This window comes from Herpailurus yagouaroundi, unplaced genomic scaffold (genome assembly GCF_014898765.1).
Source record: "Herpailurus yagouaroundi ecotype Mexico unplaced genomic scaffold, PumYag 186, whole genome shotgun sequence".
In the NCBI taxonomy this organism is placed as follows: Eukaryota; Metazoa; Chordata; class Mammalia; order Carnivora; family Felidae; genus Herpailurus; species Herpailurus yagouaroundi.
In genome coordinates, this window is record NW_024412417.1 from 23,217,962 (window position 1) to 23,237,425 (window position 19,464).

At 36.1% G+C, this 19,464-nt stretch overlaps 1 protein-coding gene across 4 annotated transcripts in view; it reads right to left on the reverse strand.

Moving 5' to 3' along the window:
* CSMD3 (CUB and Sushi multiple domains 3) overlaps positions 1-19,464 on the reverse strand; it is a 1,253,459-nt gene that overhangs the window by 665,468 nt on the left and 568,527 nt on the right. For all 4 annotated transcript variants that reach the window (XM_040494274.1, XM_040494275.1, XM_040494273.1 and 1 more), the window contains one exon: positions 19,145-19,269. In XM_040494274.1, coding sequence (XP_040350208.1) covers positions 19,145-19,269 — 125 coding nt within the window. The remainder of the gene's footprint in view (positions 1-19,144; positions 19,270-19,464) is intronic.

Below are 19,464 nucleotides of genomic sequence, written 5' to 3' on the forward strand. Positions count from 1 at the left end.
TTAGAATAATAGTTAATTACTTTTATATTGGGTTCTTATCAAGGCTGGATGTCTGACATATGGACTTATTGTGACTATCAGGCTGGAGAGTCACAATAAGTCCATATGTCAGACATTCAGCCTTGATAAGAACCCAATATAAAAGTAATTAACTATTATTCTAAAGGAATGTGCCTTGCTCATGTTACCCACTGATGTGCTGTGGCTGTTGAAACTTAACATTAGCCTTACAAAATACAAAATGGACATGGTTACTCTACTCACTAGGCAGAACTCAAGGCCATTCTCAAAGCTATGGTCAATTATCGCTTGACAAACCTTATATTTTACTAACTTGGGTTGTTGTCAATATCCTAGATGTTTAGTCTGCCTCTTGGAAAACTATAGATCAGAAGATGACAGACACCCCTTTGAGGCTGTGAACTTTGAAAATAATTGTGGTTGGGGCGCCTGGGTGGCTTAGTCGGTTGAGCGGCCAACTTCAGCTCAGATCATGATCTCGCGGTCCATGAGTTCGAGCCCCGCGTCGGGCTCTGTGCTGACAGCTCAGAGCCTGGAGCCTGTTTCAGATTCTGTGTCTCCCTCTCTCTGACCCTCCCCCGTTCATGCTCTGTCTCTCTCTGTCTCAAAAATAAATAAACGTTAAAAAATTTTTAAAACTAAACAAAAAAAAAAAAGAAAATAATTGTGGTTGGGTATTAAACCATCTGAGTCATTAATGCAGATGCCTATGTTAAGGACATTTTCTCTGATGAGACCTAATGGAACCAAGTTGTTGATCAAGCCTGCACTACCTAAATTGCCACCATTTCTGCCCAGATCAATTATGTTACTGGACATGGAAATACATATACTATTATAAACTGGGCACGAAATAAAGAAATCTGTTTTGGGTGCAGAAGAGATCCTCACATACAAGATTTGTGATTTCTGCCAAAAGCTGTTCCATTTGTCTTCTGGTAAGGGAAGTCACATCACATAAGTCAGATTCCTACCTGCTTTTGGTAGATTGACTACATCAGACCTTTGACCTCCTCTCAGAGTTATCAGTGGTTCTTTAGTGCTTTATCAGTGGTTGACACCTGTTCAGGTTATGCCATTGCTGGTCTAGTCTGATAATCCAAGTCCATACTACCAGAGCCATTGAAATAAAATTTGTCATGTTTTTGGCTTTCAGGACTATTTTCAATCTGAAAGTGGTTGAACTATTATCACAAAGACACTCAAAAAAATGTACTGATAGTAACAGTATTTGATGAACCTTTCATGTTCTCTATCATCTACAAGCATCTGGAATTTCTGAGTGTTAGAGTGGACTCTAAAAATAGACTTAAAAAAATCCCCAACTCCATCCCTTCTCCTTCCCTACAAGCCTTTGTAAGACAGTTTGGTCACAGAATGAGACCATCTCCAGAAAGGGATTAGTGTTTCTTATCTACTTTATGGGTAATGATCAGATGGCTGCAGTATATACAGCTCTATTTTGCAAATCTGAGATTTCATTTTGACCATTCCTGGTATGGCATGCTTTGTCTTTCTTCCCCTAACAGCAACTATATTCATGTTTGGCTTTTATATCTCTGCTTATTTTGGTAATCTGCATAAAAAAAAAATGGCTTGGGGATTCAGACTTAACTCTGCTTCAGTGATCTAGATTCTTTTATTGTACTGACATGATCCTAGATTATAAGGATAATGTCACTTGGTTAAGTACACACTGATCACTGAGCCCCTTTACAGAAACTCACGTGGACAAAATTTGGGGACATATTTGGTCCCATTATATAAAATGCCCTAATTCTTATATGATATATTTGGATGAAATGTCCATATAAGAATATATGATGATGAGAGAAAAGGTGAATAAGACACATTGATTTTGTGATGGTGAAGGGGGAACAACTCCTGGGAAATAGAGGTATGAGGGAGGGAGGGACATTAATGATCTTTATTTCTCAGAATCACCCCTGTAGCCCTGTTTTTAAGGAAAATACCTTGATACAGCATTCTAAAACTGTTGTGAGTTCATACATTTAAATTAATGATAGATTTCCTATCTCCTGCCCAATGTCTTTTACCATGGTTTGACCATGATTGTCCTAACTTAAAAAGAGGTCTATGGGTTAACCCCAATTTTTGAATCTCCCAGTTATTACACTTGTTCATCCCTCCAGATATTTTCACAGCTCTACTCTTATAGTTTTTACTTTGTCATTCCATGGGGTGAACAAATGTCAGCATTCTCATGGTATAGACAGATAGGACAGAGTTCTTCCAAAAGGACCAAACTCAATCATTTGAAATTTTAAGTATGAAAGCTGTTACCAACAACTGGAAGCACTTTGATGGCACTATCGACTTGGATCCCCTGACTGATGTAAGTCCTCCTTGGGGTTGGGGGCAGCAACTTTAAAAAACAGGTTATTTCTAGAGGCATAAGGTATGCCCTAAGGACTCTTCTGATGGGGAAGGCATGTATTTAACCATTAACCAGCCTCTCTTTCCAAACATGGTGATGTGTGCTTTATGGGTGTTGATAAAAGACACCAAGGGACAGTCAGGACAGTTAAAAGAGTTTAAGAAATATACCACCTTTATATCATGTAACAATAAGATCACTCTGGAGATCTTGCCTTTTGAAGCTACCCTGGGTACCTGAGGGAAGCTACTGGCCTTAGTTAAAAAAAAATCAATGATACCACCTTGGTTCTGGAAGTCATTCACATCAGCCTCAACTTTTGGCCAGAGTTGTTAAGGATAGTAGAATTGCCCTAGACTTCTACCATGTGGGTCAAGGCAATTGTTAATGCATCTTATAGTGCCTGGATTAATGTCTTGGGACAAGTGCAAATATCAATACAGAAATGAGAGGAAAAAGCCACCTGATTTTCTAATGTAGACACTGATGGTTGGTGTAATTTGTTCTGCTAGTTGGGTTTGGGTCCCTGGAGGTTGGCCTCATTCTGTAGTTTGGAGTCCTGTTGATAATAATCTTAATTAAATGCTGTATGATGAAAATTGAATGGATTTGTTTTCAGCCTCTGGCATTCAGATTAATCAGCATCTGACTAATGGGAATTCTCATGGGAAAATGTACCAGAAGCCAAGATAGAGAAATGAGAGGTAGATATAGTCAGGAGGTAATTCTCCATGGACCTATCATAATTGCATGCATCTTGCAAGCAAAAGCACTAACTGCCTTTGTTCTGGAGTATCTTTTTAAGTTTGTTTGCATATTGAATGGCCTTAGAAGACAGACAAAGTTTCTCCTTCCAGAGAAAAGGACCCGTTTATTTACAGTCTTGGAAGATAGAGATAGTGTCTCCCTCCAGAGCAAATAAATAGGCATGCATACTGCCCATTGTAAAAGATTTGGATTCCCTAAGCTCGGGGTTCCTTTCCTATAATGCAACCCATTGCATAAGCAGCTGTTATCTGGTCTTCTTCAAGCAGCCATGTAGAAACTGGGGCTCAGGGAGTTGGCAACAATGGTGATGTTCTGCCTCCTACTCATGTCGTGAGTAGTAAACTGTCTTTTGTCCCTGACCTAGGAGTCTTTTGACTTCTTCTAGCAACATAAAAGTATGGCAAGCTAACTTGTTAATTTGCAAGTAAGGTAAGACCTCAGACCCTTCATAGTCTTGATACATCCCTCTGACAATCCTGAGGCATGTACTGAGTCCACAGGGTTGACTACTTTTTATGTCACCAGAGCTCCTATCAAGCAATGCACCACAAGCTTTACCAAAAGAATAACTCACGTATCTTCCCATGCTTTAATACATTAAAAGCCTCTACACTATCTGAGAACTCTAAACTTCATTTAAAAAACTCTAATAATTGGAAAAGGAGACTATTATCCTTTGTATTTATTATCTATTCTTCTCTAACCACTACCAACTACTAGGATCAACTATTACTTATTAAGATTTGGGGACTGAGACAAGGTAAGGAGTTTTCATGGCAGTAACAAAAAATTACATTAAAAGTTAAAAATTAGAAATAGATATTAGATCACTCCTTTCTTATAAGTCGTTTCTTCATCTGACCCAAGGATTTCTCCCCGGCTACCTTTTCCTAAGGCTTCAGCTTCTTCCCATATTCCTTAATATCCCACCAACTCTCTGGTTTTTTCTTCCTCTTCTCAACACACATTCAAATTCTTCTTTACTGAGAAATATTTTTGCTTTCCTTTATCTTTGCAGATTATGGCCATAGGGCCTGAATATCTGTTTGTAAAATTCCCTGTTTCTTTCAAAACTAGTCAATGAATATATTAACAGTAACCTCAAGCTTCCTGGGGTACATTTTTTAAGTATAATTAGGTATGCCAACATTTACCATAATGTTTGACTACGAAGAAAACAAAAGTGCAACTGTGAATATCTATCCATCAAATAGATGAAATTTGATATTTCGGAGGGACTCTTGGTTTTAAGAAGAGGGGAGATTTTTCCAAGGGACAACTCAGAGGAGATGAACCAGAAAAGGGAGAAGTTAATTAATGAAAGATATTTGGACAAAATCCACAGACACAGTTCAGTCAGGATTTAGGTAGTAAAGCAAAAAAAGAAAAAAAGGAGGCCAAATGCCTTATACACGCTAGAACTGAGAGTCAATCTTTCTCCCAAGAAACTTTGTAAGAACCAAAAGTATGTGAACCTTTGCAAAGTTTAACGGATATTCATCATATCCATAGCATGTATATTCTTCACATCATGTTTTGGGCTCTTTAAGTCGGTGTGGAGAGTGAAAACAACATGAACTTTGAAATTGTACATAGTTCTAATTGTAAATTTGAACCCTGGTTCCAGGATTAAGAGCTGTGGTTTTTTCAAGCAATTTACTTGAACTACTCTCATCTATAAAAGACAAAATTCTGCATTATAGGTAATATATATAGTCAGCACAGTTCCTATGAGAGACAGGAAATTAAAGAAATTGTTAGATACTATCACCATAAACACACAATGGAGGAGATGGTTCTTGAATCCAAGTATCTTCTTTTCACTAAAGAGATATATTAGAAAGTAGTATAGGGTATGGTGACATTTAGCCTTCTGGAGTAGTGTTTGGGACTAAGAAGAAACGAAGTTGCAAAGAAGTTCAGAGACAATATTTGGAGGCTCCAAAATACCACATTAAGAAATTTTGAATTGAATACTTAACTAATGAATTATTTGCAGAAATGGGATGGCATATTGAAAGTGTTTTGTTTTTATTTATTATGATGATGATTTTAGTCAGCGTACTCTAGTAGTGATAAGGTAAGCAAATGTGAGAAAGGGGAAACCAGAAGCAGGAACAGTTAGGAAGTGACTGCAGTTAAGATAGCCCAAATCAGCATCTTCCAAAATGTTCAGCCCAGGTCAGCATTTTCTTTGAGCTTGTGTTACATACTACATTTCTACTCTTTTTTTTTTTTTTTTTAATGTTTCTTTATTTTTGAGAGAGAGACAGACAGAACACCAGTAGGGGAGGAGCAGAGACAGAGAGGGAGACGCAGAATCTGAAACATTCTCCAGGCTCTGAGCTCTCAGCACAGAGCCGGATGCAGGGCTCGGATTCAGGAATGGTGAGATCAGGACCTGAGCTAAAGTCGGATGCTTCACCAACTGAGCCACCCAGGCGCCCCTACACTTCTACTTTTAAAGATAAACAAAGAAACTGAGAATATTAGAGATTCTAATAAGTTCTGTAGTGAAAGTAACACAACAAATCATTAGGTTGTCTGAATATGTTTTCTACATGTTTCTTATTAATATTCAAAGATAATTATGAAATACTGAAGTTTTATAATTATATATAATTACTATAATATAGTATTGTAATAATTATAACAATTGTGTATATAATTATGTGTATAATTGTTTTCCTTATTTCATATAAATAAAAAATTGTTTTAATTATTATTTTTTAGCGTATTTCACATTGCTAACTTTCTTGGCTCCAGACAGCCTGGTAGAGTTCTTCCAACTATATATCACATATTCAATATCCAATGCTGGTCATAGGCCTATCCATCTATGATTTGCACTTGTATTTTAAAATCAGGGTTCCTCTGCCAATTATCTTACTGCTGCTGCAGGGTCTTTTGATATCTTCCCCTGCATACATTCCCCTGCATATACTCTTTCTGACTCTAGTCCTCAGCCCCTGAAAGCATATTGAGCTGTAATCTCCTTACTTTCTCTTACAACTTGTTTGGATTGCTGTTTTTCATTCTAAATACACTTATAGTACCCACTATTTCCTTCCTTAGTTATTATAATTTCTAAAATAAGCTACTCCTATTCCTCCCAGGTTTTAACTTTCTCAGGCAGTTAAGCTGTACCAGGGGCAGAGGGCATGTTCACATCAGCCAATCCTGTCATTACTTCCTAACAGACAAAATAATTAAAAGCCCAAGAAAATAAAAAGCCAAATGTGGCTTTGGTGTTCATGGCTCAGAATGAATGCTGCTGTATTTAAATAATAAATATTTTTATGGTCATGAAAATGGAAAACAACTAGAGTCCTTTTGTGAAGACCTCACAAAACATTTTTTAACAACACGCTCTTTATGACTTAATTTTCTTTTTAAAATATTCTAAATAGCTAAGAAAAATAGCATATGCCATCCTTGCATAAATTGGAAAGAATTTTATGCAGAAAAGAACAAAATACAGGAAAACCTTGGATTGAGAGTAACTTGTTCTGCGAGTGTTCTGCAAGATAAGCAAACATTTCTAATAAATTTTAACTTGATAAACAAGCAATGCCTTGCTATACGAGTAGTACGAGATGCTGAAAGTCACATGGTCACAACTGAGCCAATGGTTCTGGAAATTCGCTTCGAAATACAAGTGCTTTGGATTACAAGCATGTTTCTGGAATGAATTATGCTCACAAACATAAAGGTTTTAAATGTAAAACAATGATAAATGTAAACAATGGTAAATGAGAAGGTTTTCAGAAAGCATTCCCAATAGTCTTATAGAAAGCCACATTTGATCCTTGAGGAAGCAGATTTAAAAAAGCAGTAAGATGCTTCTCATTTCTTTTGCTTTTTGTTTTTTATATCTAAACATTTTGTTGCCTTTTCCTTTCCCCTTAGAATTTGGTGGAAATATCTAGATGTGAGATGTGTTAACGGTGCTTAAAAGTAACAATATCATAATACCCTAAGTATTTATTTTCAGAATAAAATATAACTGCAGGTCCTGCTAAACATGAATGAATATTTATCCTTCAAACGTTGAAGGAGAAGTTTACCCAAGGCCAAGAAAATGAACCATGAACTTTTGTTAACTTTAAATAGGTTTAGAGCATCATGAAATCATCCAAGATGGCTTTTTTTTAACTTGTGCAAGAACTAAGAAGAGTTTTGTAGCAAAACAGCACTCAGCAAGAAAGTCATAAATATTGACCTTAACTATATAAAAGAAATGCGGAATTTGAAATAGTATTTTTTTTAAATAAAATATCTAAAATAATAAGCCAGTAAAGCAAATGCTGCACGAATCGGATTATCAAAGACAACAAGGAAAGGAGGTGGAAATGTAATGCATATGTTGAAACGTTGGCACTTACGACCAACTTTGAAAAGAATTCATGTTTCGTAAAGTCATAGTTATTTAATTTTCTTCTCAAAACGATTTCCATGCTACAAACCTGCATTTGCCTTGTCTTGTTCCCTCAGAATAAATAAGCTAAAGCTCTCGGAAATAAATGGATGGCAGGAGTGCAAATGAAGTGCAGCTCATTCAGTTGTGACCCCATTTCATTTCTTCCCAAGAAACACTTATCTCAAAAGTAAATCGGTGCCATTTCCAGCTGGTAATACATGATAAGTATGAAAATGAGTCCATTTTTGACATTTAACATGCAAATTTATATAGCTCTCGTATCTGCATGTGTCCAGTAAGAAGAGGACGTTGTGAGCTGCTGCTCTGCCTTGGTGACCTGAATGCATCAGACTTCCACTTTGCCAGTCTGTAGAACAGGAATACGATATGTGTAACTAAATGTTCCAAGCAGCCTGCCAGTGAGTACATGACTTCTCGGGAATGAGGGAGAGACTCTCTAAGGAAACAATATCATTTCAAGCTGTTTTCTGAATCTTCAATACAATTAAACTGACCAGTATATCTCAGAGGGGATACAGGAACTGAATTATCTCTCCTCCAGAGAGTATGATTTCACTGATGTGGGTTGGGACCCAGGCGTAGGTTTTTATTTCAAAAGCTCTCAGGGTGATTGTAATGCACAGCCAGGGATGAGGACCACTGGCCTAAATGGAACCCTCAGGATATGATCCTGTTTCTCAGAGGCTGACTGCGTGGTGACTTCCCCCAGCTCTCTCTGCCTATCAATTTCATCTTCGGTTCCATCCTGCTTAATCACAGAACTGCTGGATTTCTTCTTCTCCTTAGATAACCTCACCCACTTTACAGAAAAAAAGAAAAATGAGGGAAGAGGAAGAGCACCACTTGAGAATGATGCCTTCTTTTGTTTCCCACCTGTACACTTATCTACGGCTTCACTGGTTCCTTCCTCATGGTCTCCTACCTGAGAGGAGGGTGTGTGTTAACTCCTCTCCAAGTTCAATGCTATCCCCTCTATTCTGAATCCCAGACACTTCATATTGGGGAACTGTCTCTTCCAGTTGGCCCAGTTCTCACCAACCTCTTCAACCTCTCACACATGCCAGACCAAGGTACTCATTATTTAAACCTCATACCTTTTTCTTTTCCTTTCCTCTTTTTTTTCCTTTCTTTCTTTTTTCTTGTAAAGTTTACTTATTTGAGAGAGAGAGAGAGAGAGAGAGAGAGAGAGAGAGAGAGAGTGAGCTTAAGTGAGGGAGGGGCAGAGAGAGGGACAGAGAATCCCAAGCAGGCTCCAGACTGTCAGCACTGAGCTGAACGTGGGGCACAGAATCACGAACCACAAGATCATGACCGGAGCCGAATTAGATGCTTAACTGACTGAGCCACCCAGGTGCCCCTGAACCTCGTATATTTTAAAAACAACCTTTCCCAGATTGCATGCTCTTCTCCATGAACCTAGCTCTTGCCTTTGCCTCACAGCCAAGTTTCTGCTTTTCACTTTATGCCTCAATTTTCTCACCTCATTACTCTTCAACTATAGCCATGTGTCTTCCACATCGATTCCAACGAAAATGGTTTTTACCAAGATCACTGGTATCCTCTTGGTTGAACTCAATGAGTTTTTTTTTTTTTATTCCTCACATTGCAGAATTTAAAAATGTTGACCACACTCACTTCATTTATACAATCTCTCCTCACTGTGGTGTCATAACACCATTCTCTCCTGTTATCCATCTCTGCTTCCAGCTGCTTCCTTTTTAGTCTCTTTCATGGACTCAACTTCCTCCTCCTACCCCGTATATATTGGTGTCACCTCCAATCTACTTCTTTTCTAATCCTTTCTCTGCATTTCTCTTATCACTGACTTAATTGAAAGTCAAACTGGACACCCTACCTTCAGTGTTACCTCTCTCCATTCATATTTCATTTTCTATAACATAGTAGCTTGTTATCTTGTGCCTTTTCTAATGTGGTTTTATCTGGTGTACCGTTCATATCCACTACTGTTTTATTGGTCTTGTCTACTGTGTCTTCAAGGTCCAGCTCAGTGTCCTCCTCTTGTTGGAAGCCTTCTCTGTCAACTCCCAGAACACCTTTTATATAGCTGTAGTATCGAGTTAATGATAGATTTTTGTAATGGTATATTAACTTTGGGATCTTCTCTTGGCCCCCACCATTAAGAATAAGTTCATTGTAAGTAGTGATTTTCAGTTAGTTATCTTTTTATCCCTAGTACCTACCCCAGTGTCTGACTGGCACATAATTATCACTGAATAAACAATTGTTCAACACATTAAATTAATAAATAATCCCTTTTTAAAAAGTTAGAAGCAAAAATGCTTCCTCTTTATGAATCCAAGATAAAACCCAATATTTACTTTGTCACTGGCATACAAGACGCTTCACAAGATCTTATATAGCATATAAGATCCATGTGTCTAACCAATAGATCTCCATTTTTCCCACCATCAATAAATTTATGCCCTTCCATACTCCATCAGTGTCTTGCTCTCTTTCTAATATAGGTCTCTTTCACAACCCTGATACTTTATGTATAGTTTTCTCTGTCTTACATATTTTTCCATTCTTCAACTTATAAATCTGTCTGTCTGCCTATCCTTCTTAAGTCCCTATTCATTTTTTTATTAAATTTTCTGGACTCTTCTAGGCAGAGTGGTTGTTTTATGCTCACTGAGTTGAAAGCACTGTGTTCATTTATCGGCAGTGTCTGTTACTGGGATGTATGGCAATGCACGCATTTCTACTGTGTTCTTCCCATAAAGTAGAGAACTGATCTTGAGACAAAGATAATTTCTAGTTCATCTTTTTTCTCCTTTTATCTAATAAATTTTAGGTAACAAATAAACTTTAGGTAACAAATTTACCTAATAAATTTTACTTAACAAATATCAATGCTGTTAAAAATGAATGATTTCCCAAATTAGAAATATACAGTAATATTCAATTAAAAGAGAAAGTAAGTGATATTTTCATGGTCTATGGATTTTTTTTCCCAAAGGTTAACATTCTCATTTCTGTCTTCTGTCCTACCTTTGTTTTGAATTATCTTTATGACATAAACATTGTCTGTGCAACCATGCCTCTGTTGCTTTAGGGATGTTCTCTGGTTGTTTCATTTCGAATGTACTGTTTTCAACGAGATTGGAAATTCCTCGAGGATGTGATGTGCTCAGTTCTATTCTGTGTTTCTTATGTTGTGTCTAGCAGAGTGAGAAACATTCATTCATTCATTCATTCATTCAAGTATTTGTGAAGATGTCAGCCAGGTGCCACGCCTGGCTAGTGATTGGAAATGCTGTTGCTATATACCTAGATGCAGAAAATCTTGTGTCAGACTAGCTAAGCAGCCGAACATAGTTTATCCCTTAATATAAGGAAAGATCTGTCCAAATGTGATAAAGTCTCTATATTCATATCAAGGATAAAATCCATGATTCTTTAAATTTCAAATACATTCAATTTAAATATCAAAAAATGCCCCCTTCTCATCAATCATGTGTCTACATATCTTGCCCATGCCTTTTGTTTCCTGTTTGTGTCTGTGTCTTTCCCAGGTCTTCATATTTTTCATTTCACCTTGCATCTTTTACTTTGCATGGTACAATTCTCTTCTTTGAGTGCACAGAAAAAGTGTCAGACGTTCTAGTGATCCCTCTACAATCATTTTCTCTGCAAACTCTCCAGCACAGAAGTAGGTATCCTGCTATTTAAAGACAAAAGTGAGTTTGCACTGTGGAAGATCTCAAGATGGAAGGCCCTCACTCCAACGTCTTTACTTCGCCCATCTTTCAAGGTGATCAGAATTATGGGAAAGGGTATTAAGTAAGAATAGATCTTCCAGTACTTTATGATAATAGCACATCCTGTCAACAAACACAGAAAATAAGGCTTTCTCCATTCCAGGGGAATTTTGAGGAATGTCACAGATTTACTACAAACACACAAAAAAAAGTCATTTCATTTTAACAATTCTTTGACATTTCCTTTCAAACAAGTAGTTTCTCTTGCAAATTTTGTATTCCTGTGATGATTTCATTAGTTTTCAGTTTGTTCATGCTTTCATAAAGATAACACATTTCAGGTGTTTCCTTGGCTGTTCAGCTAAAACATCCATTGTTTATCAGGTTATTATTTTTACTTCCTTAGTCATTTGAGCTTTGTTCATCACATAGTCCATTTCATCCCCATTAGTTTTCAGATCCTCAGGGCTTTAAAATTATATGTGCTAAAAATAAAAGAGTTGTTTCCTGTTTATTTTCTCTCCCAACTCACCAAAAATTGTTACTAGCTTTAATAATTAATATATTATTTTCCACTTAAAAACTCTCAAAACTATAATCGTGAGAAGATAACAGAATCAAGAATCACATTACAATCAACTTTACTTTTCTAAGGACACATCATTGAAAATGAACATAGTAAGAAACGTATGAATATAAATACTCCTTTAAGTTAATATGAAATTATATCTTTAATAGTAAATGAGGCATAAAAGATTCACAGAATCTAAACTACTTTGAAGCAGTTTGATGACTGATAACCACAGTTTTGGCACAAAGTAAAAGTAACATTGATCTATTTTTAAACTGCTACCTAAAACACAGTGCAATAAAGAATAGTACTCTTCTGTTAGCAATAGTTTATCATATAGTATCGTTGTTGTCGCTGTTGTTGTTGTAGCTGTTGTTGTTGTTCTTATTGCCCGCTTTGTGCCAGGAACTAAGACAGACACTAGACCACCAAAGGTAAAGGAAAACATTGCTATGGACTATTTGTACCCTCTCCATATACTTTATATGTTGAATCCTGACCCCTAAAGTGATAATATTAGGAGGTGGAGACTTTGGGAGATGATTAAGTGGTAAAGGCACAGCCTTCAGGAATGGGATTAGTGAGTTTATAAAACAGATTCTGGAGAGATCCCTCACCCTTTTCATCATGTGAAGTTACAGTCTGAAGGCTACAATAAGGAAGCTGGTACCCAGCAGACATCGTCCAGCACTTCATAGTCTCTAGAACTGTGAAATAAATGTTTGTAGTTTATAAGACATTCAGTTTATGGTATTTTGCTATAGCTGCCCTAGAAGACCAAGACAAACATTTAACTAAGAATAATCTTAGCATAATTATAAGGTAGTGTCAATTCATTGATTGTAACAGATGTACCACTCTGTGCCAAGTGGGAGCAGAGGATATAGGAGAACTCTGTACTTTCCACTCAAATTTGTTTTGAACCTAAAACTGCTCTAAAAACCAAAGCCTATTTTTAAAAATTGAAAAAACAAGAATAACCTTACCATGTTCTAAAGTCTAGAAAGCACTAAATGTACTTACGAATTTTTAGAATTTACAACTGGAAGAAGTTCAGAGTAATCACCAACAAAGCAAATGGAAGCCCAGGAAACATTAAGCAAGATAAGCAAGGTCATATACCCAGGGAAAGGGGGGGGTGGAAATAGAAAGTTCTCACTGATAACTGTGGAGATCCCTCCGCACCACTATATACCAAAACAGGATCATTTATTTGCTAACTATTTGCATATTTTCCTAATAAGTTTGTGAGGTAGGCAAGATGTGTGGAATGTATTTCTGAACAATTGTTGGAAGGCTGCTATTGAAATGCAAAATTTCTAATTGTTCGGGTAGTTTTGAATTTTAAATTATATACATAAATGCATCACTATCATCTGCAGCACATAATATGTAAATAACATCTTGTCATTAAAATATATTCATTGGCAGTAAAATTTATTTCCTTATCAAAATTATATAATACATTTCAAACTATTATTTTTAACGGAAAAAAGACCATCAAAAAAACATGAATGTATGATAAATACCCATATCTAAACCATCTGTCTATCTTCTTCACCATATGTCACTCTATTAATTGCTAATATCACCCTTATTATGCATCATCTCATCTGTAACATTATTCCATGAAACTAAGAAGGCATCAATAACAGCTACAGACAAACACCTGCTATATGTGTTTCTGGTTGATAAATTTCAGCAGGTTCTGGTTTGCTCTTGGGCAAAATTTTCTAATTGCTTTTGCATAACAGGAAGCCTTCTTCCAGGGCAACTTTCTGTGGTTAATATCAGCACATTACTATCTTTTAAAAATGTCTGTTATAATTAAGTCTCTCCACAATATTTATTCAAAATGCTTATTTAGCAATTATCATATGCACAAAAATATATGTAAACATTGTGAAGAAGAACAAAACATGAGAAGGAGCCTAAAACATATGTGAAAGAATTTTGGAAACTGTAAGACCTCAAAGCCCTTAATAAATATTCATTAATTAGGGTTATAACCCTTAGGTTTGGCCAGTGATTATCTACCAAATAAACTGCAATACCCATTTTTCACTTTGTATGTGAACAAAGGAGTAGAATCTCATTATAATCCTTCCAATTTTTTTTAAGTTTATTTATTTATTTTTAGAAAGAGTATGTGCACATGAGCAGGGCGGGACAAAGAGAGAGGGAGAGAGAGAGAATCCCAAGCAGGCTCCAAACTGCCAGTGCAGAGCCCGACTTGGGGCTCAAACTCCCAAACAATGAGATCATGACCCGAGCTGAGATCAAGAGTCAGACACTCAACTGACTGAGCCACCCAGGAACCCCATTATGATCCTTCCATTTAATCGAAGGTAATATATGGATAAACCATATAGATAACTGTCCTTTTTTTGGCAATAGTCAAAAGGAAATCCAATGAAAGTCAAGTACTTTAGAAGTGTTGATTATTTTGTTCTTTCTGACGTGGTTTTGGTTGAAGGATCAAGTCTATTGCCCATAAAATGGTGAGGAACCACTGCCAAAGAGACTAGAATTCAATGCTAAATTGTGTGGTAAAGATAGAAAATGTGAAGTAAGGTTAAAGAAGTGTGTGTGTGTGGGGGGGGGTAATGGATAATTGAAATAGGAAAGAAGTTTTGGAGGAGGTGAAAGGTGACTTAAGACTTTGAAAGGTGAGCAGTGTATGGTTACTAGGTTTTCTTCCATTCAGGTCAAGTCACACATATATGAAAATTAGGGCAGTGATTGTGTTCACTATTGAGATGTTAGGATAAATTGCTGGTGAGAGTTAATGAAACAACTGCATGGAGACAGATCATGGATTGTTTTGGAAGTCAGATGAGATAAGCATTAGGGGCAGGGCTCCACCCAGCACTTCCATCCATTAGTGTGCTTCAGCCCATATACTCGCTGTTTTAAATGGATTACCTTATTCCATCCTCACACAAATTCTTTTCTTTATTAAGTTTATTTACTTATTTTGAGAGAAAGAGAGAGAGAGAGAGAGAGAGAGAGAGAGAGAGAGAGAGAGAGAGAGAAGGAAGAATCCCAATCAGGCTCTGCGCCATCAGTGCAGAGCCGGACTTGGAGTTCAAATTCACGAACCGTGAGACCATGACCTGAGCCGAACTCAAAAGTTAGGTACTTAACTGACTGATCCACCCAGGCGCCCTGTCCTCACACAAATTCTTACCTCTAGATGGAGTAGATCCTGATGTATTGGAACTCTACTTCAAGATAAGAAATCTGATAATTAATGACGAGAGTATATTACTTAAGTAGAAGATCGAAGAAGATTTGAAGTCTCATCCCTGCGTTCATATTCTTGATTGTCTCATTTTACTGGCTCACAGTACGAAATTGAGAAATAAAATGGGGCCATTGAAAAGTAGTGGGACATAACAAATATGAGATTTTGATGGGATTAGTGTGCTAGCACTGTGTATGGTAAGTTATAGTCCAAATGGAAAGATAGGAGTTACTTGCAGTATATATATATACTATCGAATGGTTTAGGGTGCTTCCAAAAACACTTAAAGGAGGAGTTATACAACCCCTCTAATTTGACCTCACTTCATATTCCTTTATATACCTAACCAAACTGGAATGCCCATCCTCCCCCATCTTCTTCCACAGATACACCGATTCACTTTGTGATTTCGCTCATGACATACCCTCTATATTTGGAATGCTTTCCAACTTCCTATGTTGAAATTCAAAACAACTTCCAAGTCCTGCTCTTCTATCTTAAGGCCTGACGGTCTCCAAACTTGGGAATAATCTTCCTCACCTGAATTCTGCAGAGAATTGTACCTCTCTTGTAAACAACATACTCTACCATATATTTTTTAGTTTTGAATTTCAATATAAAATAATTAAAACCATCACATACTGTGTATCCCACATATTTAATTTGGGATCCTTACTAATGTTCATTAATGTTTGTGGAATCCGAAATAAATAAGTATATTAATCACTACTTATGCAAATGATTGAATAATTAATTGAATAAAGGAATTAAAAGGTGACTTTCTGATTTTACCCATTTCCAATACTTTTGTATTTCTTTTGCCTTCTTTTCTAATCTTTCCTTAGCCACCTTTTACATTACTCTCATGAGTGGTTAATGCCCTTGTGCTTTGACTGGTTATTTGGACTGTCCAAATATTGTTTGAAAATTAGTCGACAGCTTTGTCTGATCTAGAAATATTAACTATCCTACATATTTCCTAGTTAACAAACTATCAATTTTCAAACAAATGATGTTTATTTGAATATCATGAATATCTAAAATAAACATTCTATATATCAGTCAAGTGCAAAAGTCTGCTTATTTGCATAAACTCCAGTTTTTAGAAATCTACTGACTATCCAGCAAAGAATAATTGTCTCCATAACTGTAAACTGGTAAATATCTCATACACATATCCCATTTAGGGAATAAAATTATTGTCTGAGTTGGTGTAAAATCCATTAATATTAATTTGTAAATTGCTCCTTTTCTTTTAATTCATAATTTGCTATTTGTGTGAACTTTCAGTCTCTTGAAAATCACCATTTCTTGATTGCTCAACCATGCAATACATAGACGGCAGCTATATTAATAACCCCTCAAAGGTGCAGTGCACTGATACTGCTATTTATGCTGCTGTCTGGAAAAAAGCATATTTATTCTGTCCAAGCACCCATGAGACATGAAAACTATTCTTTGTTCCGACTCACTGTGGATAGTCATTTTAAAACTTCAATTACTATTTCAGCATGTTCCTTGCATTACTGTTTCTAGCACCACAGCCAGTAATTTCTAATAGCCAAATGTACTTTATAAACCATACACACATGCGCCTGCATGCGAGGAATGAAAAAAAGCTATGTATAAATGATTAGTATCTGCAGAAAAGATGTAAAATGTAGATGAAATAATATCACTATACGAATGTTGAACATGCACATTTATAGCTCCTGGCTCCTGCATCTTGGAATCAAAGAAAAATAATCACGCATTAATTTTCAACAAGTATTTCTTGAGATATGGGTCACTACAGAGCTGCTCTTTGTTCCATAGGGTTTGTGAAGAATAACAGAATAATGTAACATTATTACTGCCTTTGAACAATTTACAATTGTAATAAATATGATTCATTCTTTTTATTGAAATGAGAGTCTTGAATGAAAAAAGGTGGTTTATAGTCTCCATCTTACTTTACGTAGACCTTAAATTCCATGATCTGGCTGTAACTTCTCTTGTGTGAGATTTTGTTTCTGCATTACCATTATTCTTTTTTTTTTTTAAATCTACTCTCTATTTTTTCCATTCTTTATTGCCATCAGAAAGTTCACACATCTAATTTATGTAAAACTGAAGCAAGATACTTGGATCACACTCTTTGAAACCATGATTTTCACTACATTGTCCTTTATAACTGTAATTTGTCTTGAGTGGAGGTCACCATAAAAAATCAACCTTACACAGTTTACTGTTCTAGTCATTGCCAGAACATTGATGAAAGTTATTCCCACAATGCCTATTATTCAGTGTCTACTTTATAAAAAACAATGCAAGGCATTTCGGACCTCAAAGCCAGGAAAAAGTTTGCTTTTTCTGTTTCATTGCTATGCTTGTATTTTATAGACAATGGTTTTTGTGTAAAATGGTCATGTTTCCCCATGGTTTGGCAGCCACCATATTTAAGTCTTACATGTAAACCATTCTTAACAGTTGTCTACCCACTTGTATATAAACTTTTGTTTAGGATCATGAAACTATTCTGCCTTATTGTATCATCTCCTTTTCACTTTACTTTTAATGTTATCACACTATATGTCATTTTGAAAGCCTTTGCAAAGGAGACAGTTTATGAATAATCATCTACCTATAACAGAAAAAATTTACTCAAATCTGTAAAACATCTAGATTCTCTCTTCTTTGCCATTGCCATTGCCAAGTGAGTGGAATATATTTGTTGCTTCCATTTTATCATTTTCTATTCCATCAATAAAGTTCTGAAATCTGGTTTTTCTCTCCATTCTATAAGTCTTAAGGACTTATAGACTTAAGGACTTAAGGAGAAATATTTTCCAAGTATTTGAGCTTGGGAAAGTGACTGTATCGCTTTAGGTCTTAGCTTCTTCATTTCTAAAATGGAGATAATAATGTCTCCATTGGTTTGTTTTGAGGATTAAATAAGACATAGTATATACGGTGGTTAGCTCTATGCCCAGCACAAAGTGCCTACAAATGGTGCCAATGATCACAATATTGCAGTAACTGTGGATAATTTTCCATAAAACTCCATTTTTCAGTTTCTTCGTACTTATTAACAGCATGAGGTTCTTCTGGTCTCATGGACTTGAACATCATCTTTGACTCTTTCTTGTTAATTTCTCCTTCCAAATCCAGCCAGTTGTCAAATACTTTTGTCTTTTTTCCTTTATGGTAGCTCTCAAATATGCCCCTTCTCTATTCCCCTGATAACACCCTTATGACACCTGAAGGGAATCTACAGTGTGTTGACTCAGTGAAAATGTTCCCCGAGGGTGAAGAAAGCCTAATGAAATTTTGAGTACTAGGACACTGAAATATGCAGGGATGCAATTAGTAAAAAATAACAACAACAACAAAGGAGCAATCACGACTGCCAGTAGGATGAGGTGTTGACTTTCAAACACAGCTGAATAAATTTTAGTAAACGGGAGTGTATTTAATTCATATAGAAATATTTAATTTGAAGAAGGTGGTGGGAATAAATCTTATCTGCAGTTACTGGTAATATGGGAAGCCAGAGGGTACACATGGATTTGTCTTAGATTAAATTAACAAATCACAGAACTGTGTTCTACCTCCACCGACACCAGTATCGCTGCTTATTGGAGACAAATGCAATTAAAATGGCAAAGCATACAAATAGAGATAAAACTGCGGTTAAAAAATCAGGCCCTATCAGTGTCTACACAAGGTAATTTCTTATTAAAATAAAGCCAACAAAGTCATCAGTGTCTTATATTGCATATTACTCCAATTATTACATTGGGTACTCCTTGGGAACCTAACCCAGGGCTTCACATTAGAGGTTTTCAACAACTATTGCTAAATACATAAGTTAAGTACTTCCTTAAAGACTGCATTACACCTTAAAGATTTAATTGAAACTTATACTCGGTGGAATAAAGTTAAAACTATTAAAATGTTGTGAAGAGAGCATTTTGATTTAAAGATTTTTCTTTACCTTTACATACAGGGCGGTGATCACTCCAAGCAGCAAAGACTTCAGCTATCCTCTGACAAGTGATGCTCTTAGCCCCCTGTAGGACATAATCTTCATCACAAGAGAACTGCACAGTTGATCCAAGGCTAAAATTGAACAGAGGATAAAAAAAAACAAAACAGGATTAGAAACATATAACAGTGATTCATCTCCACCTCTACTGCTAATATCCAATGGGTCAAAAATGTTCCATAGTGACAAAAAGTATCTTTCCAATGGGAAAACAAAATATGAAAATATAATTTGTACAAATATATAATAAAAGTTATAAACAGACAAAC